Source organism: Lentinula edodes (assembly GCF_021015755.1).
Source record: "Lentinula edodes strain Le(Bin) 0899 ss11 chromosome Unknown C8R40scaffold_12, whole genome shotgun sequence".
Classification (NCBI taxonomy): domain Eukaryota; kingdom Fungi; phylum Basidiomycota; class Agaricomycetes; order Agaricales; family Omphalotaceae; genus Lentinula; species Lentinula edodes.
Window position 1 is genome coordinate 803,926 of NW_025764318.1, and position 22,555 is coordinate 826,480.

The window sequence follows — 22,555 nt, forward strand, 5'->3', positions numbered from 1 at the left end:
ACGAAGCGGCAGAGGCGGAGTGACTAACGGAGCGGGAAAGCGGAGCGACTAAGCAGAACGGTGAGGCGGAGCAACTGGACAAGGCAACAAGGCGGAGCGACTAAGCAGAACGGCGGCAGGCTGGTCCCAGATAATGACAGAGATATATTGAGTATCGTAGTCATAGGTAATAATAAGTAAGCACATACCTGGTCCCAGATAATGACAGAGAGGTCAAGATAAGGGACCAGGCTGTGGAGGGTTGGCTATATATACATAATCCGGTCTGCGAGAAACAACGATGTAATACTGTACAGTTTAGGAACAAGGAAGGTGGCGGAAGCCAATAGAAGGAGAAGATGGGTCAGGTGGATCAGTAATCGATGGATCAGTAATCGATGGGGGTTTGACAGTGATGGGGGTTTGACAGTGATGGGATGATGTATCGTACAAGTAAAGGCGTCGAGACGGTGAGAAAAGGAAAATGATAGGGGCTGCGTACTTTATGACACATCCCCCGCTCTTGCCAGACTCTTGGCTCTGAAATGGTGGCCAGCGGCGGTTCAAATAAATCTCCCTCTCTCTATATCAACTCATAATAACTAATTTCGAGTTGTGAATGAAATTGGATGTATAGTAGTAATTAATCAGCCATGTCGATGGCAGGGCCTTTGCATAGCAAGAATGAAGTAGTCCACTTCAGCGTTCTAGTCCGAACTTCAACTGAATGTGACGACGAAGGACGACGACGAAAATATCGAAACATCTATAGACATAGCCATACGGAGATATAGGGAAACAATCGTCTCGAAATGCAGACTCAACGATGCCTAGCATGGTATGGTAGAGGGAGGCATGTCAGTGTTACTTACCCATGTATAGTAGTTCCGGAGCCCTTATGATGACAAAGTAATTCATATGTATATTTACTAAAGTTCTACAACTTCACTGAAATCCACTGGCGACTGTAAGTACTTACAGCTTAGCCGGTACAAATTTACAAAAAAATATTAACGGAGTCCATTTCGATCAGTGGAAAATCACCAATTACTGATCATGATGAATCCCGGTTTCCGGTCAGCGTGGTTGTAGCGAATCCGAAATTCACCGGTAATCCACTGGACGTTGGTGGATAAAAGATGAGGGACACTGGCTGGACAATGGACAGGGGACAAACAACCGGACGGCGGACGCCGAACCGTCTGATCTGAAACATGACAACCCCGTGCGAAAGCTCTGTGAACAATCGAGCTGGCTCAGAGTTGCGTTTCTACTCTCATCCTCTTCAACGTTGACCGTGAAGATAACACTTTTCCGGACGAGCTGGTCTCAGTTCCCTTGTGTCTTCAATAATCTTCCTTCCTCCAAATGTCTAACACTACCTCGATCAAGCTTCCGAATGGTGAATGGCTGCTTACCCGGGTCGCGTATACAGCCAAAGAGCATTCTGGTGTGACAGTGAGACTCATTTTCGTAGCTGATATTCACCGCACGAATTGACAAATTCTTCACTCAGTTTCTTCTTGTTGTGTCTGCACTGTCTCTGGTAGCCGTTGTTGGGCTATTGTCAGTGATCTCAGTGTGTTTTACTGTTTTTTACTTTCAACTACCTACATCTCATCTTTCAACAGCTCTCGGCTTTCAATACACGGACATACAAGAATGACGAGCACCTCTTTGTACGGACGCATGTCGCTGCCTACTTCATATCGCTCCTGTGTTGTGATCTTATCCAAGGTGTGTACCTAAATGATGTCGGGCACTAGATATTTTGATAACATTGAACAAGCGATTGGGTCACTCTACAATAGCCGATGGGTCAACTCTGGCGCAGTATTGCTTGATAAATACTGCACTGCTCAAGGTTTGTACTTGAGGATTCGGATTTGGGACTCAGGCTATACAATTTATTAGGTGTTTTCAAGCAAATCGCAGATGTCGGAACTGCGTTGTGGACTATCGTGAGCTTGATACTCAACTCGATATTTACACGATCAAATGACCAGAAATCGTTTCTCAGATCATCGCTGTGCACACGTTCTATCTCCTAGTTCTCGAACGCAAACCAAATCAGTTCACTTTGTATACGACTCTGATAGCTGGTTGGTCTGGGATATTTGCGATCGTAATTTCTGGGCCCGCTGTACTTGATACAGTAGACCGTGGTCCTTTCTGTGAGCTTCTGGATTAATTTTCCCGTCTAAACTGCCGTACTAATATTTCACAAGTCGGAATATCTGGGTACTGGTGCTGGATATCCGACGGATATGAGGTTCCTAGGATAACGTGAGCCCTCGTCACTACCTTTGGTCTCATTCTTCAACTAAAATACGCTCGCTATGTAGGTTGGACTACCTGATCGTGAGTTTAACTAGTGCTGGTTAATTTTGGATATTGAATGTGCGATATAAGATGTTTGTGGCGGCATTTTCGTGTTTCGTCCTCCATGGACTCATCCATCTGCGTCTACGAGGGAATATGTCCATGAAAGGATGGCGTATGACATTTTACAGACAACCACAAGAACGTCCAACAGGCCGTAATTTCGATGACAAGGGAATGTCGATAGCAAGACAAATGCTGCTGTAAGTAGTCTACTATTCCTAGGGCCTGCTTCACTAATGCTTCCCTCAGGTTTCCAGTGAGCCCCATTGAATTGGTGTGAAGGTCTCTAGTTGAATTTGGTTTAACAGATTGCATATTGCATAATCATTCTACCTATTGCCGTTTCTCGCTTCGCTGCTTGGAACGGGCACATAGTTTCTTTTGAGGAGACTGTCTTTTGGTGCGTTGCACACTCTACTTGCTCTTGCTCTTCGCTCTTTCTAGTGCTCATATTGTTCAGTGAAACCGTTTTCCTCTTGTCGGGATGTGTCAATGTCACACTATTTTGCACATGTCGGCAGATTCTTCCTCCGAAGTCACTCGTTCTCTTGAAGAGGTCGATCTCCAAACCCAAGCCTATCCAACGTGTCGAGGCAACCTCAATTGCAGTCTCACCTGAATCTGACCCGTATTATGCAGCTTCCATCACTACCACAGTTGTGGGCTATGGATTCGACAAGGGGCATGATGTTGATATCGAGAAAGGATCCATGTCCGACAGCTCTTCTGTTCCGATGGGCGAGGGTTCCACTCGTGTTTCTGACCCTTACGAACAGACTGTGGCACCCCTCCAAATACGAAAATCGGTCCGACATCCTCGACCTCCTTCGGTGATCATTCCTAACCGCGAGCTCGATGATGTCTATAACATGTACTCTGGTGGACAACCTGACGTGTACTCCGGAGATTTTAATGACGTTAATCTTGGTTCTGGTCATCATCCGTCTCATCGATGAGTCGTTCTTCATTGTATATATACAATGGTTCTAGGCAGTCTACTAGAGTCTACTTTGTCCAAGGTAGCATCCCATTATACAGTGTACTTCCTGCAGGACACCATTCCAACAGTTCACTGAGTTCCGGAGACGATGTATGATATGGATGGTATCGACGATGATGATTTCTTGTCATCCGCTTTTGGAGCAACTTGGAATGACAGTGATACATATCATTTGAAGTTTCAGTATATGTTCTCATCTAAGTGTTCCTGTTGAGTACAGTTTTTGATTTCGTCCGATAGACTGCTCACCTCTCCTTCTTGAGCGATAACGTTTTCCTGATGATTACTGTTGTCTATCCCAATGTACTCAAACCGATGATTTGACCAACGGACTGCTTCACGGTGTAGGTCAATAAACCTCTTCCTTTTCATCTCATAGCCAATGACAGTGATCTTTGCGGGATACACTCCAGTGTATTCGTGGAAGCGGGCAATGGAAAATAGCAGGTTTTGGTAGGAATCAAGAGCGTAATTCTCCGTTGTTGCGCGCATGAAATCGGGCGGTAGAAGGTTGGCTTGCATTGCCAACCTGTGATAAGATTCTGCTTCCGTTGTGGTGGTTTGTTGACGGGTCTGACCCCTGTAAATATACGGGAAATCGTTAAGTGGAAAAATTTAGGCTTGATGTGAACGAACCCGCTGAAAACCACAACGGCACGCTTATCTTGAAGGGCCAGTTGTGCACTGAAAGTTTTCTCAGCACGTTATCGGAATAAGCGCAGAGAAGGCGAGTATTACGCGTAAGAAATGTGCTGGTAGAACGCCTCTACTCTGCCGCTGTTCTTCTGATAGGGCTCCAGTGTCCAAAGATTCTCATCTAGCCTGTGTTTAGCAGAAGCACCATTCCAGATTGCATGCCCTGGTACTATGATAAGGTGATCAAAATTATCGAAGTTTCTATCGCTGTTGAGTGTAGAAAGTATGCTGTTGGGCGGTCCAGGTAATCTGCTTATCCAGACATTCATATTGAGAACAACCGAGAAGAAAGCGAGGGAGGAAAGTAAAATGAGGCTAAGGTTGGTGATCCGTGCTCGGGACTGCAAACCGGGTAGGATACTTCCGTCCCGAGCCACTATCTTGTTATGAAAAGATCTTTGTTGAGGCTGGGAGACTGGTAAAGGTAGCATGGTTGGAAGTTGTTGAGTGTTGCACGTAGAACGACGACGAAACAAAGAACGTAATGTTATATTGTATTGTTAGAAGCCCCTGTCTCTGCCATAACTGGTACCTGGCCATAACGAATAGTCTGAGACTCAGATATCAGATGCCGGACATTTTGGCGTCAAAGCGATTGCATACCTCTGCCTACTGTACAAAGAAACCTAGTAGCCCGAGGGGATCGTCTTTAGCAGGATGTTCTAAACTAACTTGCCACGACTGCAGGCGGATATTCATTAGCTCATCCCAAAGTATGGTCGGTGTATGTCCACGGGCTCCTGCTAGGAAAGAACGAATGTGGCGTATCCACTTTTTGACCTGCCAGAATCTAACATCCATCCTCAAATTCATGGACAAATTTGCTTGATCATTGAATGGTGGTAGATTTTCCTGGTAAGCCATAAGAGCCACTTGACCAAGCCAGTAGAAAGGGAGAGCTGCCAGAATTTCAGATCTGTATACGCCTTTCGGTATTTCTCACGTACGATTCTGCATAAAAGGTAGTTCTGCCTCTTCTCGAGTATTTTCGATGACTTCGGGACGTTTCATCCACCAATCTAACCAATTGTGCATCGCAAACTGAATTCTATAAAGCTCTTGATTCAAGGGATCTCCGTTGGCCCCGAAAGATCTTTGCACAGGAAGGTGACCTTTAGTACACAGAGTGAAGAGGCAGCTAATGATGCCATGTATCACTGTCAAGACGGGTGAAAGTCAGACTCATAGCTAGTACCATTCATAGAGAGACCAACCTGCCCAATGTGCGAAATGGGATATAGCTTTTACTTGAGTCGTTCGAGGTTCGAATACTAACTGTAACAAACTTGGTAGGGTTGGACAATTCAGCCGGTCATGAGCATCTCCGTATGGAGACCCTCGATGTAGTTCTGACCACCATTCAGACGCCGATTGAGCGCGCCAAAGCTTGTCATCGCAAGGGAGGTTGAAATTTAATTCTGCAATGTGATACGAAGACGGCACAGTAAAATATATGGACTGAGAGGCATCTTGAAGATAGGACAGCAGGAGGGTGCTAACCAAAATAAAAACAGTGTTTTAGACTCGAAACCCCTTAACACTTTGGACCGCATACCGTTTTGACATCTCATGCCATGCCCAATGCCGCCAATGTTCTTCCAGCGATAAGTGATTGTCTTCATCGGCAGACCAAGTAGCAACATGAGAGATGAAGTCAGCACCTCTGATCATCTATAGACACCTTATTAATTAGGAAAGAAATAGGATTGCGTGTTCGACGGTATTCGACACTGACGGTAATCAACATGCCTGTCGAAATTCAGAGCCCGCGAAATGTTTTTTTGAATTCCCACTTACCGTGGTATAAGCTAGAAGCAGCACGCTCCTCAGCGTCTTCGTGATACATGCCCAACGTGTGTAGCAAAACCACTGTTAAGATCAGATTGAGCTGTTCCTCGATCGTCAACAGATCTCTAGACTGGAAAAATTGGTAAAATCCAACCGAGCAAACTGAGACTGTTATCTTACCAGTTCTTCAGATAAGACTTTCCGCGAAGATTTCAACGTCGTTGCAATGAATGCTGCGGCTGTTTTCGACTTCACGAAGATTGCACCACATGCTTGCATGGCATTGATTAAGAATGGTGGTTTGCCTTCTGGGCTGAATGAGGGAGCGTGCACTACAGGTACCTGCTCCACAAAACCACTGTAAAAGAGATGCACTTGCGTACAGGTAAGAATGAAGTCCAGATTTCAGATGAAGAACACCGCTCACAATAATGGCGTTTTTCGTTATCTTCTTGCTCAAGCAACGATCCCATTGCTGTTTCTGTAGTCGCGTCGCTGATAGCGGAACGTAGAGATGCAGAGGAAGTTGTAGTTGTAGGAGTATCCTTTTGTGACACATTGTTTTGTCCAGGATCGAAATTTATCCAAACGTATTCCTTATTGCCCCGGCCGATGGGGGTTTGTAGCGAGTTATCGACAGTAGTAGAAAATACATCGCTAAAAAAAGGCTCAAACACGTCGCAATTATACAAAGACACCAAATGACTGTTGATTGGAATATGAGATGATGTCTCGGTCGATGTTACGGAGGTGGAATCACGGGAAGATTTGGTAATATCTGTTGTAGTCGGAGCCAGACTAAAATCCGAAGGATCGTTAGGAATGGTAGAGGAGGTGTTACCGAAAACCGGGGATAGTGAAAATTTCGAGTGTGTTGCTTCCGGAAAATCGGTCGTAGCTAATTGGTGGATTCGATGAACCTTCTTGGTTACCGCAGCATAAACGCATTCTATTCCTCTCGAAGAGCATTTCGAGCAAGGAAGTTCACGATCGCACTTGACTTTAGATTCGGCACACGAAACACAAGATTTGCGTCGGACGTTAGAAGTTCTGATACATATGAGCATTGAGGGCCTAGCAAGGATAGATCTCACCTACTGATTACAGCCTTTTCTGTGTCTCGAAAGCAGGTCGCTACGCGTGAATTGGGCCTCGCATAGCTACGGAGCGATTTTTTCTTCAATTTATTTTCCTTGGCCGTAGGAAGCCATGCTTACGTCGCATTTGTGAACTCTTTCGTTTGTATCTGAAGTCAAGGACAATAAGTACCAGATCACACAAAAAGAAATTATCACCGACGATTACGCAGATGTCTGTTCAGGTGTGTCGTGCGAGTGAACTTTGCAGGACAAAACGGACAGAGCTTCGTTTGCGGTAGTACTGGGATGTTGCCTGCATGGGAACGCATCTTAGAATATGTTCCATCCTTCTTTCTAAATTCCGAAGGCTGTTTGGGGGAATGAGGTTTTGAAGAGCTAGTGTCTGCCATCGGAAAAATGTACTTCGACCTGGCAGTATGAAAGTAAGTTGTTGTTGGACAAAGTATTAATAAATATAGGGGATTACCACTGATTACAATCTGCTTACTATTCCTATTCGGTTTGCAAGTATAATATTTCCTTATGTCTATAGGCGTACGTACATATCACATCTATTGGAGACAGGAGGACACATAGTATCCGCAACGTTTCTCAGAATGCTAGATGTCGTTCTTTATTTGAAAATGTGCAAGAACTTCACGGCCTCGACCTGAGAGTCCTGTCTAGAGCCCAAATCACTGCTTCTTCGACGTCTCGAGCTTCCCGACTTGGTATATGGGTGGGGGGGCCAGTAGTAGGGTCATAAACTCCTGTGTGCACCAGAATTGAGGACCAGCCAGCTGCATTCGCTCCGGCAATATCTAAATTCGCGGATTAGATAGGCGACGGAAACGTGAACGACTAAACGCACATACCAGATTCAGGGTTATCTAAACACGAGTTTGAGGTGAGAGCGGGAAGTTTGAGTCAAACTTACACGCAAACATTCAGAATGTCGTTCACATACCTCCAATCATATACCTACATTTAGATGTTTGAAACTCAGCAATGAAGCAAGTTCTGAATATTTATGCAGAGACAAAATGCAACTGACATATGAGGAAGTTCACCGGGGCCGTATGATTCTTCCAAGAGGTTTTGAAGAACACGACGTGCGTAATCATACGTAGGTCTGGTAGGTTTTCCGAATTGAACATACGGATATTCTGAACCTGTTATCATCTTGACATATCGCATTTGGTCACAAATTCTTTCATCACGTTGGGTTGGATGAATTTCCAGGGCTCACCTTGTAGACCGCTTCGAATGATGCTTTGAATGCGCCTTGCCCAAGCCTTGGTCGAGGAAAATCGGACTTCCATAGAAGATCTGGATTGCAAAATACCACTTGGATAGGGTTAGATTGTTGTGTCGATATGTCTACATAAGGGCCTTCCAACAGTCCTCCAGACTGCAAAACGTCACACATAATTTGCACTATGGAGGGTAGGAGAATTGTGCAGATAATTCTCTAGGAATCGACGCATTAATCTCTTACCGTCGACGCCCCAGTTCCTCGGATCATGGAAGACAAATATGGCGGAAATTGGAGTACGCGAAAAATCCACGGGCTGATCAACGAGTGCGTACGAGACCATTCGTCAGTAATCAAAGAGAGCAAGTAACAGAAATCAGAACACACTTTCGCGGAAGCGAGATCTGACTCTGAGACGTGTATAAAGGGCCATATTCTTCTCAGGATCGTAAGCCAGGAAGAAAGGAAAGCATACTCGGACTTACGATGTGTTCCATGCCAACACGTCGGTCGTAGTGTACGCTTTCCGATAACCGTAGCTAGGGAAGACCAGGGGAAAACGGAGTCATTATTCAGAATCACCGAACAAAACAATGCAAACCTTTCTGCTACTTTACGCATTGTATCGCCAATGCCTCCCAAACATAGGACAGCCTTGTCAGCATATTGATCGACATAGTCTTTCAGGATGGTATGCGCTTGTATGATTTGGGAAGGCGATATCTAAGATAGCGTCAGAATAAATGAAACCCGAAGGAGATCGGAGTAACCTGGATATCTAAACAAGAAGATAACTTTTGCGCACGCTCGTACTCTGTATGACCTCCCCCATTTGTGAGCTATGAAATCTTGAAGAATCAGTCGAAGGAGCCCCCAAAAAGGGTGATTGGTGACTAGTGACTTACCAGGATGTACGGTATCTTTCTATATCCAGAGCAGCCATTCAGCACACATTTTGAGGAATGGGCAAACAAACATACGCGTTCAAGGGGTTATCTCCATTCAATATCCTGAGAGCATTGCGAGCTTTAGGCAAAGGTTCAGGACCACCCATAAGTACGCCGTCCTAGCAACTAAAGAAGTCAGAGCACTGAGTAGAAGATTATACTCACTATATCGAACGCAAACCCGAGTGGTGGGCGCTTTACATGCTTCGTTTGTAAGCTCCTTCTGAGTGTTCGTGCAGATTTGAGAAAGTTGGTCGATCCTTGCAACATGAGAAGTGGGATTAAAGACGCGTAAACGGAATCCGGGCCGCGAGTTCTTTGACCAGAACCTTGAATGATGCTCAGCTACTGCAGATTTTCCAAAACCCTCCAGCGGCAGAAAATTAAACGTGAGCATCTTTTTCTCATCGTAGTCATGAACTCATTCACTCTCCAGCATTTCATTCGCACAATGCTTTGGTACCACAGGTTGATTCATGCCGCTCTTTTGTCCCTGTTCCACGGTACGTGAGGATACAAAGATACTCAACAGACAATGCGAAGAATACGTGCGTGAACTGAGCTCACAGCTGATATCAGAATGGACTCATTATAACTCAGAAATGCAGATAAGCCTACTTCCATCTTTAAAATGGAGGGAGACACCTGGGACCATGTCTTCAAAGGCATAAAAAACATGCCTCCTCTCACTTCATCTGCGCTTCGAAATCCTGCAAGTCAGACTCCTCGGCGGGTTCGCAGACAAGCAATGTCAGCTACGGAATTAAGCGCATTTGACGACATGTTTACCATGATCTTCGATGCCGTTTCTGAGCAAAAATCTTCGGAAATGCGCTCTTCTGGCACTCAGGGAAAGACCTCCGATCCGGGAGGACTGAATGACCTCTTTGGAAAGTTACGGAAACATTCGAAGAGGATGAGATGGACAACCGAAGAGGAGGAGCTATTGGATCGCAAGAAGGAGGCTATGGATTTGTGTGACACAGACCAGGAACTTCTAGAATGGGCAATTCGAGAGGTGTTTGACGAGTCGCAGAAATTCGAAGCTGCATCGAGAGAAGCACTGCAGAAAGTTACTTCCAGCCCAAACAAGACATCTGCCGCAGAGAATTTACCCATCCTACAATCACCCATATATCCTCATATTATTGCTCATCTCATGCGTACTTTCCGGGACAAGTATCACGATCCCCATCTTGCATTATCAATATTTGACCATGCTCGAAATCTTTCCATTCCATCATACGTGTTCGGGTGCACCACTCCTGCTTATAACGAGCTCATTGAAACGAAATGGACACATTTCCACGACTTGAAAGGTGTACACGACGCCCTGCAAGAAATGGTTATCAACGGCGTCGACGTTAACGATAACACGCGGAAGATAGTCGATGGAGTGCGAAGACAAGTTGGCGAACGGAATCTTTGGATTGAGGATGATTACTTTGGCGAAGGGGAACTCTGGGATGTACTCAAATCGATTGAGTCACTTGTACGAAAACCAGAAGCAGACAGTGATAGATCAAAGAGGTGGAATGACTGGAAAACATCTACTAAAGCCGATAAAGATTGGGCTTTCAATCAATGGGATACAGCCTCAGATTCCACATCCAAGAGATATTAAACTTACACATATCGTCCTTACATCACCGTCGGCATAATCTTACATACGAGCATTTGATTGTAGGATTAGAGTCAAAAGTCATTCTTTGAGATACGTCGAAAAGGAACTAATAATGAGTGATCCATGCATGCAGCAGCCAAGACAAGAATTGATGGAAGCAAGAACGCAGAATGAAGATTAGGAAAATGCGAGAATTCTAATTAACTTTTTGATTATCAGTAATGGGTATATTCAAGGAAGAGTGTTAAGTAGAAAAAAGCATGATACAACATTGTACCAGAGCCCAAGAAGGAGAAGAAAAAGGAGTGTCAGTGTTGAAGAGGCTTTACTCTAGATTTAGACTTCCGTGGGGCTGGTGACGGTTGAACAGCCCCAAGTCCATGAACCGGCACATAGTTAGTGTCGATGTCTGCACATTTGAGGTGCAAGAGTAGATTATAAACAAATATCTGCTCGTATCTGGAGCATGATGTAAGATTACAAGTCCGAAAGAAGGATCAAAAGAGCTGAACTCACTGCGCATTAGTGAAAACCACTGACATCGAATCTGAATTACACCGCAGTATATTGGGTGCCATCACCAGGGCGAGGTTAGCAGGTGTCATTTTCGTCACACTTTGGACTTTTTCGTCCAGGAAGAGTTGGAGGAAGCTGATCACAAAAAGCACCACCCTCCTGCTGATCGTCGGGAGACGCTTCACGATATGCACACACGCCTCGGGATCCTTCGAACTTGTGACGCATTCGTTGTACATCTCCTCCGGCACCAAAGGCTCACACAACTCTCGCAACCAAAGTTTCATGAGCGACGCAAGGACGTTCGGGTCGTCAGCTCCTTCCAAGTTATAATACCCGCGGTCGATCCTTAACTTGAGCTCAGATACCGAGTCACCATCCCCGGGCACACGGAATATGCCTTCGGATTTCGTACCACCCAGGGCGAGAATCCCATCAGCAAGGAAGGGCAGGATGATGGGAACCTTTTGTTGAGGATAGTTCCGTTCTTGGAGACGAATGATAGCGTCAAGGGATTCACCAAAGGTTGAAGGGTTGAAGGCGGCATCCTACATAAAATTTTTCAAACATTTAGTCAGTTGCCACTATCTCGAAAAGGTCTAAACGCACTGAAGCCGTCTCTAGTTCCGAAATCGTAGGTGGTTTCCCTCGTGGACCCTTTTTGGATATTACGTCGAGGCGTCGCAAGCTGAACTTGGCCATAATGTCTATCCGACCTTCATGATGTGACAGGTGAGTCTGAATGAAGGATCGCAAATACATCTCAAAATCCTTCGATGGAGGAAAGGTGATGAGAAGGACACATAGCAACTGCCAGCCCTTGAATACACTCTCGCTACAAGACGAAAACACAAGAAACCCAATCAGAGTAGGGATACACCGCAGTCGAATGGGGGCGCACTTACGGATTTGGATTTTTGGAGAGCTGTTTCATCACTTGACAATATATTTCATCTCGCAGTTCACCGTGGGTCAACCCCTCCCCCAGCAACCATCGTTCTTCTTCCAAAACATGATTATGAGATGAAGAAGAAGAATGTCCAAGTGAGGTGGTCGACGAGTTGATAGGAGAGACCGTCGAAACGTAGTCAGAAGGAGCACGAACACCCAAACCCCTCTCCTTCTCCCGATCTCCCATTATGTGTTGAACGACCTTGAATATCTTGACAGCATCTCGGTTGAGATTACCTTTCAGTGTCAAAAGCGGGGAACTCAGAGGAGCCTATATCCATTGTTTGTTAAAAAGTGCTGCCACTCATAGATCGAGATCGTGAAATGCTTGCCTTTTGCCATGTCACCAACTGAGCGACAGGGATTCGTCGTTTGAATATGAATCCAGAACGATGTGTAGAGAAATATTGTTTTGCGTAGTCTGATTCCGAGAACTGCAGAATGTCAGAAGCGAGGTCGTGCGGGAGAGCAGGATATATTCTGGTATTGGACGTGTAAGCCGATGACAGGCCAGAGAGGAGAAACATTGAATCTCTAACCCAGTACTCAGAGTAGTCGAAGGCGTAGGATGAAGTGGGACTACGGGTGAAACAGGTATAGGTTTTCCCGCAGCGCGGTTTTTCACTGGACTCATATCCATCGTTGCGGCTATGTAGAGCAGCGCTTTATCAGTAAAGAGATAATATAACGTATATACGCAAAGCGGTAGGAACGAACCATGATTGAGGATCGGCGCACTAATTTCCTTTCCAGCCACAGTGATACCGGAAACGTTACGGCCAGTATGTTTACCAGTCGTATTTGGCAACGATGGGATCCGCGTTCGTTGAGGGGAAGGCGGTGTTGGGGGTGTCTCCCTTGTGCTGGAACGAGAAGATGGTGAGGTGGGACTGGATTTTGCTGAGCTACCCTGATTACTATTCTCGGACTGAGACGTGTTCAGAAGTTCCAAAGCGGCATTGAGGCTCTGCGGTTGCGCTGGTTTACGAGATACATAGGAAGATGATTTTGAGCGCGCTCGGGTCGGTGAATTTGAGCCGTTGTGGGACATATATCCATTCGGGCTGGGGCCGGAGGGAGTTTTAGAACGTGGAATCGTTGTAAGTTTTGAGAGGGAATGTTGAGAAACAGCGGGTGAGGGAGGGACAGATGCGTCAGTCGAGTAAGGCGAAGCAGGGATCGGCGGTAGTCGATTTGTACTGTTACGGCCAAGCTCGTTAGAGAAAGATCGCCGGACGCTAGAACTTTGTTTTCTCGCGCTAGGCGAAGCATGTTTGCCATTCGGAGAGAGATGAGCGGTCTGTGTTACGTCTTGGCTACCGGGCAAAGTCTGAGAGCGTCGAAAAGAAGGCCTCTCGGGTATCTGAGCTAATTTAGAGCTTGCTTCATCAATGATCGACTGCGAAAATCGATTTGATAGACGTCGGCCTAACGCATTATTCTGTATGATAGCATTAGACGTAGGACTAAGGTTAAATGAACAGGAAGACGGACTTGAAGGATACCCAAAGGTATAACAAATCCTGTCGGGCGCTCCCAGACTGTCTCCCCAGTTTTGGTTTGATAATAGTAGGGTATCCCGCCTCGAGATTCATCACAAAGCTCCCACCACTCTCCTTCGTCGCTGGGAGGCAGTCTGCGGTTTCTTCAGAGATAGATCGTGCGTGAAAAGAAGCTGGACTACTCACACAAAGTTTCCTGTGGGTGGATCCCAACTGACCTCTCCAGTCCCTGGGCAAGCATAGAACGAGTTCTGTGTCTAGAAAACTTACGGTTGACCTAAGTTACAAAGCTAAAATACAGCCAAACGCACCTCAGGATCAATTATAGTGATCCAAAATTGGGCACCCCAGACGTTCTCGCCTCGAGCATTTTGGTCATCGTCTAAGCCTGTAGTTGGGCCCTTGGATGCACGATATCGAAGACTAGATTTGTGCGGAGAGGGTGCAAGAGAATTGGAACTCTGGTCTGAAGGCTTGCCGTTGATTGATGAACCAGACGGCTGACGGGACAGATTCTGAGAAGATGATAATTTCGAAGGAGATAAAGTCAACGATTGGCCTTCAGTAGCGACGGCAGACATCTGATGGACAGGAAACGCCACCAAGGGAAATAGAGGGAATTATTTTGGTGATTAATCAGGACGAAAGAATATCATGGGTGGAAGGAAAGGCGTGTTACGATATATAATGATAAGGATCTTGAGTGTAATCTTATCTATCTTACATTTTCTTCTTTGCCTCTTCAACGAACTTTTTCAATACCTCTACGTCCTTCTGGTCGCTGCTTAAAGACTGTTCGACCCTCTGATACAACTTTGCTATGCCTTCATAGATCGCCCCTTCCCCACCACCTACGAAACTGCCAATTTCTTCCATTTCGCCGACCCATCGATAAGCTTTGGGAAGCATAGGTGGGATTGTACGAGTGATTCGGCGAAGAAACTCTGGCTGGGAGTCACTAAGCTCATGCAAAAGTGCTTCAGCAGTGGCTGGAGAGCTGGCATGTGCGGCCAGAATCATCGTAGTGAAAAGCGCCGTGGTTCCCTTCGTCATGCCCTGATTTCTCCACTGGTAAGTGCAAATATTATCAAAGGGATTATAATTACCGCGTAAGACATCTTCAGTGCACTTGCGTCTCCTATTCCTGCACCTTCTTCGAGCAACGATATCTTCAAACCAAAGTTGGACAATTTTCCAAACTTGAGAAGGATGTCCTTATCATCTGCCGATGCGTAAAATGTCGGATTATATGCGTCTTGAGGAGGTCCTCCAATAATGCCGCTGTCGATAAATCCAATTGCAGATGAAGATTGGCTGAACAAGTTAGAAATACGTTTTACTGTCGCAGGACTGACTGCATTGCAGTCGATGAAAACCAAAGGATCTGCATTCGCGATTCGTTCAGCTGATTTCGATTCTTGAAGAAATTTCTCGGCAAAGGAGAATGCATTGCTCGGTGGCAGAATGCTCAACACGTAGCTGGCTCGGTTGGCAATTTCCGATAACGACTTCTCTTCCATTCCACACTCAGCTGCCCTTTTTCTCGTCGCTTCAGATCGTCCATCCAGATTTGTCAAAACTGTGCAGCCTCCCTGTACAAGTCGTCGACCAACTGCAGAGCCCATGGCTCCGGCCGCAATGACAGCGATCGTAGCCATGATAATATATCAGTCACAGGTGAAAGTGAGAGCATCTGTGAGTAGATTCCCACTAGACCGAACTAATAATTACATAAGTACCACTTCATGAATCAAGTGCTGCCATGCAGAGTCATATATCAACCAGCTAACACAAGCTGAAAGGACGGGAGATCTACTATGTATATGTAAAACAAGAAGACGAATGAACCCAGATTTGCTCAGCATCCTCGGAGATGAAACCATGTAATATTACCCACCGCTGTCGCCGAATCTTCGACCTACTTACATAATCCAAATGAAGAGAAAAACCAAGGAATTGTTTTTATTATAGATATATGAGCGAGCGATTAAATAACCCATTCCATGCAGAAGCGACCAGCACCAATCTTGCGCCTCAGTTCCAAGGTGAAGCCAAGTTCACCTAGTAGAACATTGTCAGTAGAGAGGCAAGCAAGAGAATATTAGTACTGATGAACGTATAGTATGTGAGGAGGAACTGATACTGATACTGTGATGCTGCTGCTACAAATACAAAATGACCGGATGTTTTGTTTGGAGTGCTATCATGAAATGTAAAGGGTTAGGAGGGAATTTCCGGATGAATCAGATAGATTTAATTGAAGCCAAAGAATAGATAGATGAAGATGATGCAGAATAGTTATGGAGATGAGAAAGAGAGCTAACTTGGAGCTGCAATCTCTATAGATTCGGGGCTGCGCTGCGAGGAACCGACACTTCACCCATATTTGGTAGAGAGCTGCTGGGCTCAACACCAGCTGTGACAGGGATTGTTGGGGTGAACTCAATACCCATCTTTCTCTTCACGTTCTCGAACGTCTTGATCATCCTCCTGCGTGCTCCCAGAGCGACCACACCTCTCTTTTCGAGCTGATCCTCATTGAGGTCAATCATATCCTCCCACGTCATGCCTGTGAAGCAATCCGTGTACTTGTGCAGCCTCAGGCTCTTCAGCCATACCGGGACATCTTTGAGAAGTTCCGGGTCAATATCCTCAATTTTCGGCGTAGTAGCACTCCCAAGAGTATTCGTGGACACTGCGCTTTTAGGCGTCTGGGCTTTCAAAGCACTCCGAAGCGCACTACTGCGAAGTCCACTGCTCCTCAATGCACTTCCGGGGTAACGAGCGCTGGCGGGGGAACGCCAGTTATTGGAAGCATTCGCAGCTCTCGAGTGAGGCTTGGGCTGAATGGGTTTTTGAATTCCTGAAGGCTGTACTAGCCCGCTCATCACCAGTTGAACGGCAAGGATCTGCGCCTCAGTAGAGAATCCAATGTTGTTGAGCATAGCCATGTTGAAAGGGTTCATCATACCAGCCGCCAGTCCAGCAGCCATCCCCGCGGCAGGGCCAACAAGTCCACTGGGAGCGGTAGGCACACTCGTAGGAGCAGCAGGGTCGGAAGGAGCAGCAGCAGCAGCAGAGTTCGGCGGCACATCGCCGCCCTTCTTGAACATAAGGTCCTGTGGAGTTGCCACCATGCTAGCCCAACTGGTTTCTTCGCTAGGCTTGACGACGACCTCTTGGGTTTGTTCGGTTTGTGGGCCCTTTACTTTGGCGCCAGGAGCGTCGTTCTCAACAGCAGGGGACTCGAACTGCGAAGCGATAGGAGTACCAGGGAGGTTCAGGCTAGGAGGCCGCACACCGCGGCCAGCTTTGTTTGCTGAATTGTCTAGAACAGAATGATGCATTAGCTTCCTTTCAATAGATTATCAGGGGAGATGTATCACCGGCAGCGGCGACCGCGGGGGCACCGTCGGACATCTGTTGCAAGACTGCGGACAGAAACTTGACCTGGGCAGGTTTAGCGTGTTGCAAAAGAGTGTAGAGCGAAGCTGTCTGCTCCGACTCAGAAAGCAATTTGAACCCTAGGACGGATGTCAAGAAGTCCTCTATTGTGGACAATTCGATCCAACGTACATTGCTCGATGGTGCCTAATTCCTCTCTGAATTTGATGTCTTCTGATGCCACAGCCATAGCACCCTAGACAACAAAATTAATATCACTCTGATACCACCTGAAAACCTGAAAACTAACAAGAGTGGCTTCATACTTCTGAAGGTCTTGGAACCACTGGTCAATGATTTCACCTGCCAATCGAAGTGTTAATCTTCGGTAAGAAAGAAGATCTAACGGCAGCACACACCATTCGCTCCAGCGACCCGGGGTGAAGGGGGGACAGCAAACCCAGAGGCGTTGGGTCGAGGTTCAAAGAGAGAATTACCAGCAGTCGACGGGTGAAGGGAAGAGGGTTGAAGTTCGGCCGGGAACTTCTTCGTCGAATTGGAAGGCTGGGTGCTCAACATATCGATATCTACACAAATTGGGGTGCGGGAAAAGAAGAGAGAAAATGAGAGGAAAGAAGAAAGACCTTATGCCAGATGGTCAGAGAGGCGGGTTGTGAAAGAGAACGCGCGCCGAAAAATGATTGGACTTTTATACGCGCGGTGGAGATCCGTGAAAAAGATCAAATGATGGTGAAACCATCAAACCATCATCGCAACGCCATTTAAGCGGAAGTCACTCCTTCGGAGTTCTTTTATTTTGTTACACTGTTGGCTATGCTTCAATACAATGAATATACAATGAATGCTATGAGATGCTATGCTCGCACATCCACCTCTAGGCTCCTCCAGTCCTCCCAAACAACACGCAACAACTTTCAATGATGAACAAGAATTGTTTCAATTTATCCTGATTAGGCCGGTCCCCTGCCAAGGTGCAGGTAGGGACTAACCTCGTTCCGAAATTGCCAAGTTATGGTACTTTGGCCAGAGCACATCCGTAATGTATGTGGAGAATGTGCTTCCTGGGGTACCCATAGCGCGACTAGCCATTCCTACGATGATAGCATCTAGAAATGGAATGAGGAATGGCTTCAATTTAAGGCCGTCATAGAGATTTTCAAGATGATCCAAGGTGTCAATATGGCCCAGAAAATCACCCAGATGGAAGGTACAAGGAAAAGCGTGAAAAAATAAAGCGAGGTCAGGGTCTGTAGCGGGGTCCGTAACATCTGTCGCTATATAGAGTGGAACATTCAGAGGACTGAGATGCGATTGTGTGTGATGACCTTTCCGACATCGAAGGTTAGAATCGGAAATGCTAAGCCCTTCTTGGAAATCGTTCATCTTCTGATCAGAGAAAATTGATGAATCTGTGATCGGTTTCCCGATGTTTTGTTCGAGGGCGACGATATCGGCAACAGGGATCCCAAGCTCATCTCGTATCAGCGACCACCACACCGATCGTGCCTTGCTTCCACCATTAGCCTGGAATTGACCATCTCCTAAACGCACATGAACAGCTACATATGACTGCCCTAGTGTCTTGGCCACTGATTCGGCAGCATGTAAGAGATAGGGGTTGGTGAGCACCATACTCTCACGAATTTGCGAGCGAACACGACGGTTTTCTGGTACCGAGAGATGAAGTCTGGAGGAGCCAAATAGCGTGCCGATTTGTAGTAAGGGTTCCTTGACGGAGGCTAATGTGTCAATTTGCAGGTCTTCAGAGAATTTCGCGTTCGGCGACAACGAAGTATTATCGACGAATCTGAACTGATAACGACCAGAGTCTTTGAGAGTGTGGGTGTTCGCAAAAGATATGTTCAGACAGTCAAGTATCCAGACATCGGTGAGATTCCATCGAAGTATGATTGGCTGACGGGCGCGTATCGCTGAAAAGTCGATCAACCATTCCCAAGACAGGAGAGTATAGTCAAAGTAATCAAGGCATTCGGATGGAAGAGGAACGTTTAGAGCTGTTCGGGAACAATGTGTAAAATTTTCTTTTCCCGACAATGCGACGAATGAATATAGCGAATCGTAATTGACATATCGTAAAGGTTTAGATCCCAGACGAATGGGTGGTACAAGAAGAGTGCGATTGAGGATATGAGATAATGCGAGAGCGTTCTCGAGAGCGATGCGTTGATTGTGGAAGCCGCTATGGGGCAAGTAGGACAAGTATTTCTCTTCTCGCAAGTTCAATTGTGGGCAAGCTTCGATGCGGGGATCAATTTCGATGACTTTGGAGACTTCATCAGCTCGACGAGGACCAACTTCAAGAAAGTGACTCCACCTGAATTTGTAGAGATAATAAGCGGTACCAAAGCAAGCGAAACAGGCGAAGGCGAGAAGTGAAACGAGGACGGCGATATACAGGTTATTTCGGTCTGTGCTAGTAGGCTGAGGACGACGAGAAGTAAGGATAGGTGCTTCCAATGTGATAGGAGTGCGCGGAGCACGCATACGATGTCTTCCTTTTTCCAGAGATACAGAGGGAGAGGCACTTGCTTCGCGAGCGCGCGCGGTGAGCCTGAACGCAGGGACTGCCATTTTACAAGCTCAGTACTCTCTTCTAGGAAGAGTATAGCTATTATGAGTACTGTAGGCTGGCCGAAGTTGTAGTTCACGAAGAATCAGATGATACGCGTTTTAACCGATTACGTTAACTGTCACCCTTGTCACGTCGACGCAAGAACAGGCAAGAACTTCCCGAACCGCGTCAATATGTACCGCTTCGAAATTGATTTACGAACTCGAGTACACGATATTTCGATATGATACATGTTGTTCAAAATCGACAAAAAGATATGGCAAAAGACAGTGGAAATAACAAAGAAGCAATACCCAACGATCCATATAGTGCTTCAAGTTAATCTCGCGCAGCTATGCTGACACGGAGTGGTAAGTTCTCGCCTTTAATTTCCTCGCCTTCCAAAGTCGGCAGCATCACCAAACAAGCTTCTCGCCTCAATCGTTCCAGTTCTTTCGTAGGTCCCAACTCAAAGTTGTTGATGATTTCCACCAGTAGGGATTGCATTTCATACAAGGCAAACCTCCAACCGACACAAGTGCGCACCCCTCCGGCAAAAGTCAGCCTTGGAGAAGGTTAGTATCCTGCCGAAAACGCAGCACTTAGCTTACAGATTCCCATATACACCCACTGTGGGCCCTTTCTTTGCAGAGGTTCTAAACCATCTGTCTGGATTATAGACGTCAGCGTCTTCACCGAACACTTCCTTATTTCTGTATTCAGCGCCAATAAAGTTTCTCAGATAGAATTATAGAAGATGGGAAAAATACCTATTGTATGCTGCAATAGATAGCACAAGTTTCGTCCCTTTGCCAATAGGGAGACTACTAATGGTTTCGCCAGTGGTTGTCGTGATAGGTTTGGAGAGAGGTAGAACAGTATCATGCGCCGCCATGCGATAATTCTGATACACCGCAGGTTGAAAACGCATTGACTCCTGATAGACGAAGCATTTATATAAGCGAATGTAGCGTAAGGTGAACGACCATACCTTCAAAACAGCTGCCAAGTAAGGCATGTTGTCAAAATCAGTCGCTGTGAATTGTTTACCGTTGAGCCTCCGCTCGGTCGCTCGAATCTCTTCCCGAAGTTTGCTTTGTACCTCGGGATGGCGGCTCAGTTCTAGAATACACCAAACAAGGGAAGTTGAACTAGTTTCATGGCCTGAAATGCGCGATGAGTTGGGTGTTCGAAACTTCAAAACGGTGTGCGGCGTTAATGACCTGCCAATAAGAGTGTGCGCATCTGTGCTAACATCTCCTCGTCTGTGAGGCGGCTTGCGGGGTTTTCTGAGGCGTTGGCCTTGACTGTTTGATGAGGGTGAGTTACTCCTGAACAATCTCTATGAACGAGAACTGTCTTACCCAACAGGCTTAGGATGTCCTTGTTCTCCTTCCCATATAGAAGGGCTTCAGATTTCATGTTAATCAACGACTGAGCAATGTCATTCGCTAATTCAGCTGTGTGTCGAGCGTGTACCATTCGTCTTGTATTAGAATATCTTGACATGAATCGGAGATACCAGACCGGCATTACAGTCTGAGTGAAGATTGCTTGACGCGACGGCTGGCCAAGGGTGTCCGACCTGAAGCGTCTTTAACATGCAAACGGAGATGTACGATCAAGATTGACGAACATTAGGCCAAAATACGCTTTCATCAACTCGTTCTCCTTGTTTTCCAATGCTCCAAAGTGATAATCAAATGCCGCTGTATTACTTCAGAAAGGAAGTGATTATTTCAGTTATCTAGATTTATACCTTCCCCAAGTGAATCCATGGTTGCCCTAGAAAGCCACGACGCGACATTGAGCTCGACCGATTGGTCAATAGAGCTTGCGAGAAGATCATTCCATTGCTCCACGAGCTATGATTTCGGATTTGCACAGGAAGACCTAGCAATAGTAGTGACTCATACGCACAGCAGATGCAGCTTTTAGGAAAATAGGAACAAAAGCCTTGCATTCGGGAGCTGTAGGAAAATAGGTTATTCAAAATAGAGATTGTATTATAGATAAAAGCTATGAGCACTTACCTCCAAATCCGGGAAGCATCACCTTCCTTTGTCGTCTGTGAATAGCATCTGTATGATCGTATGATGAATTTAAGTCGGTATATAAGTGCCTGTGGGAAGAGGTATACGCAGTCCATACCGTCAGCCCATAATAAACCTCTCCCCATGAGAACCCGACTAATTTCAGTGCGTTCTGGCCATTTGAGAAATCCATAACCTAGATAAGCATTAAGGAACCAATAGCATACTTAGTATGAATAACCTGTCGGCAGACAAACCTGCTGTATGAAATATGTATTGCATGGCTGGGTGTATACAGCATAAGTGGGTATGAGTTCGTCCATCTCCTTTGTCCAGAAACGATACCTTTAGGATCCGAGATGAAGAGGCGATCTTCCCCAAACGGGCCTTTGATTCGAACGATATCCCCAAATTGCTGCTTCCATTTGAAATCTGGTACACCAACCTGGCTTTGGAATAGCTCCGGTAGATTACCTATGCGCAAGATCATTGAACAGTAGTTAGTTTGAAGGGATGTACTGCAGCGCACCCAGTATAAATGATTCTGGTTCAGGACCAGGAATATGGGATACGGATATGCGAGTGTATCCTCGGTACAGGAAATAGGCGAGGGCGATTACACCGAAAAGCGAGGCTCTCTACACCAGCTACAATCAGCCCCCACAAGTTGAAATTGTGAATGATACTACCGTTGCGTTTTCGAAAAGTAGGCGCTCAATTTCCATGCTGTACTAGAAGAATAAGAACAAAGGCAGGACGTCATTTTGGGTTGGTTTGCTTTATAAGGCGGGATGAAAGTTTAATGATAGAAGCAGAGCAAATC

General features: G+C 46.1%; 9 protein-coding genes across 9 annotated transcripts; 2 read left to right on the plus strand and 7 right to left on the minus strand.

Moving 5' to 3' along the window:
• Positions 1–1,347: 1,347 nt before the first annotated feature.
• On the plus strand, positions 1,348–3,320 carry C8R40DRAFT_1068581 (uncharacterized protein; the record flags this gene model as incomplete). Its single annotated transcript, XM_046226024.1, has 12 exons — positions 1,348–1,437; positions 1,496–1,558; positions 1,611–1,716; positions 1,769–1,843; positions 1,894–1,940; positions 2,000–2,153; positions 2,208–2,265; positions 2,325–2,340; positions 2,392–2,564; positions 2,614–2,620; positions 2,673–2,764; positions 2,825–3,320. The coding sequence occupies 12 exons, from the start codon at positions 1,348–1,350 to the stop codon at positions 3,318–3,320; spliced, it is 1,377 nt and encodes a 458-aa protein (XP_046087921.1).
• A 24-nt stretch (positions 3,321–3,344) lies between these two features.
• On the minus strand, positions 3,345–4,896 carry C8R40DRAFT_121944 (uncharacterized protein). The gene is made up of 5 exons (XM_046233252.1): positions 4,664–4,896; positions 4,103–4,610; positions 4,001–4,048; positions 3,614–3,944; positions 3,345–3,561 (listed from the first exon to the last, which is right to left on the minus strand). The coding sequence occupies exons 2-5, from the start codon at positions 4,489–4,491 to the stop codon at positions 3,370–3,372; spliced, it is 960 nt and encodes a 319-aa protein (XP_046087922.1). The 5' UTR covers positions 4,492–4,610; positions 4,664–4,896; the 3' UTR covers positions 3,345–3,369.
• C8R40DRAFT_1041968 (uncharacterized protein) lies at positions 4,670–7,337 on the minus strand (the record flags this gene model as incomplete). Its single annotated transcript, XM_046224043.1, has 11 exons — positions 4,670–4,959; positions 5,008–5,217; positions 5,275–5,555; positions 5,616–5,731; positions 5,796–5,809; positions 5,858–5,978; positions 6,029–6,222; positions 6,276–6,898; positions 6,947–7,008; positions 7,066–7,094; positions 7,148–7,337. The coding sequence occupies 11 exons, from the start codon at positions 7,335–7,337 to the stop codon at positions 4,670–4,672; spliced, it is 2,130 nt and encodes a 709-aa protein (XP_046087923.1).
• Positions 7,338–7,443: 106 nt separating this feature from the next.
• On the minus strand, positions 7,444–9,439 carry C8R40DRAFT_1098997 (HAD-like domain-containing protein). The gene is made up of 13 exons (XM_046227835.1): positions 9,295–9,439; positions 9,163–9,248; positions 9,088–9,106; positions 8,953–9,021; positions 8,784–8,905; positions 8,668–8,721; positions 8,570–8,618; positions 8,426–8,498; positions 8,177–8,364; positions 7,982–8,109; positions 7,895–7,908; positions 7,803–7,817; positions 7,444–7,748 (listed from the first exon to the last, which is right to left on the minus strand). The coding sequence occupies exons 1-13, from the start codon at positions 9,397–9,399 to the stop codon at positions 7,585–7,587; spliced, it is 1,086 nt and encodes a 361-aa protein (XP_046087924.1). The 5' UTR covers positions 9,400–9,439; the 3' UTR covers positions 7,444–7,584.
• Position 9,440: 1 nt separating this feature from the next.
• C8R40DRAFT_1098999 (uncharacterized protein) lies at positions 9,441–10,846 on the plus strand. Its single transcript, XM_046227836.1, has 3 exons — positions 9,441–9,518; positions 9,566–9,677; positions 9,730–10,846. Exons 1-3 carry the CDS (start codon positions 9,464–9,466, stop codon positions 10,751–10,753), a joined length of 1,191 nt encoding a protein of 396 aa, XP_046087925.1. The 5' UTR covers positions 9,441–9,463; the 3' UTR covers positions 10,754–10,846.
• C8R40DRAFT_1099001 (uncharacterized protein) lies at positions 10,847–14,403 on the minus strand. Its single transcript, XM_046227837.1, has 10 exons — positions 14,034–14,403; positions 13,909–13,979; positions 13,715–13,856; positions 12,938–13,661; positions 12,760–12,868; positions 12,553–12,700; positions 12,175–12,491; positions 11,879–12,104; positions 11,270–11,817; positions 10,847–11,212 (listed from the first exon to the last, which is right to left on the minus strand). The coding sequence occupies exons 1-10, from the start codon at positions 14,301–14,303 to the stop codon at positions 11,062–11,064; spliced, it is 2,706 nt and encodes a 901-aa protein (XP_046087926.1). The 5' UTR covers positions 14,304–14,403; the 3' UTR covers positions 10,847–11,061.
• Positions 14,404–14,442: 39 nt separating this feature from the next.
• On the minus strand, positions 14,443–15,380 carry C8R40DRAFT_1042274 (6-phosphogluconate dehydrogenase; the record flags this gene model as incomplete). Its single annotated transcript, XM_046224069.1, has 2 exons — positions 14,443–14,778; positions 14,829–15,380. 2 exons carry the CDS (start codon positions 15,378–15,380, stop codon positions 14,443–14,445), a joined length of 888 nt encoding a protein of 295 aa, XP_046087927.1.
• A 681-nt stretch (positions 15,381–16,061) lies between these two features.
• Positions 16,062–19,719, minus strand: C8R40DRAFT_1169345 (uncharacterized protein; the record flags this gene model as incomplete). Its single annotated transcript, XM_046231358.1, has 6 exons — positions 16,062–17,050; positions 17,109–17,246; positions 17,299–17,362; positions 17,417–17,469; positions 17,526–17,693; positions 18,117–19,719. The coding sequence occupies 6 exons, from the start codon at positions 19,717–19,719 to the stop codon at positions 16,062–16,064; spliced, it is 3,015 nt and encodes a 1,004-aa protein (XP_046087928.1).
• Positions 19,720–19,883: 164 nt separating this feature from the next.
• Positions 19,884–22,541, minus strand: C8R40DRAFT_1099010 (cytochrome P450). The gene is made up of 15 exons (XM_046227838.1): positions 22,422–22,541; positions 22,262–22,370; positions 22,078–22,206; positions 21,990–22,016; positions 21,851–21,928; positions 21,733–21,780; positions 21,620–21,669; positions 21,459–21,564; positions 21,336–21,408; positions 21,064–21,284; positions 20,923–21,006; positions 20,691–20,863; positions 20,470–20,636; positions 20,311–20,412; positions 19,884–20,264 (listed from the first exon to the last, which is right to left on the minus strand). Exons 1-15 carry the CDS (start codon positions 22,455–22,457, stop codon positions 20,039–20,041), a joined length of 1,629 nt encoding a protein of 542 aa, XP_046087929.1. The 5' UTR covers positions 22,458–22,541; the 3' UTR covers positions 19,884–20,038.
• Between the last annotated feature and the right edge of the window lie 14 nt (positions 22,542–22,555).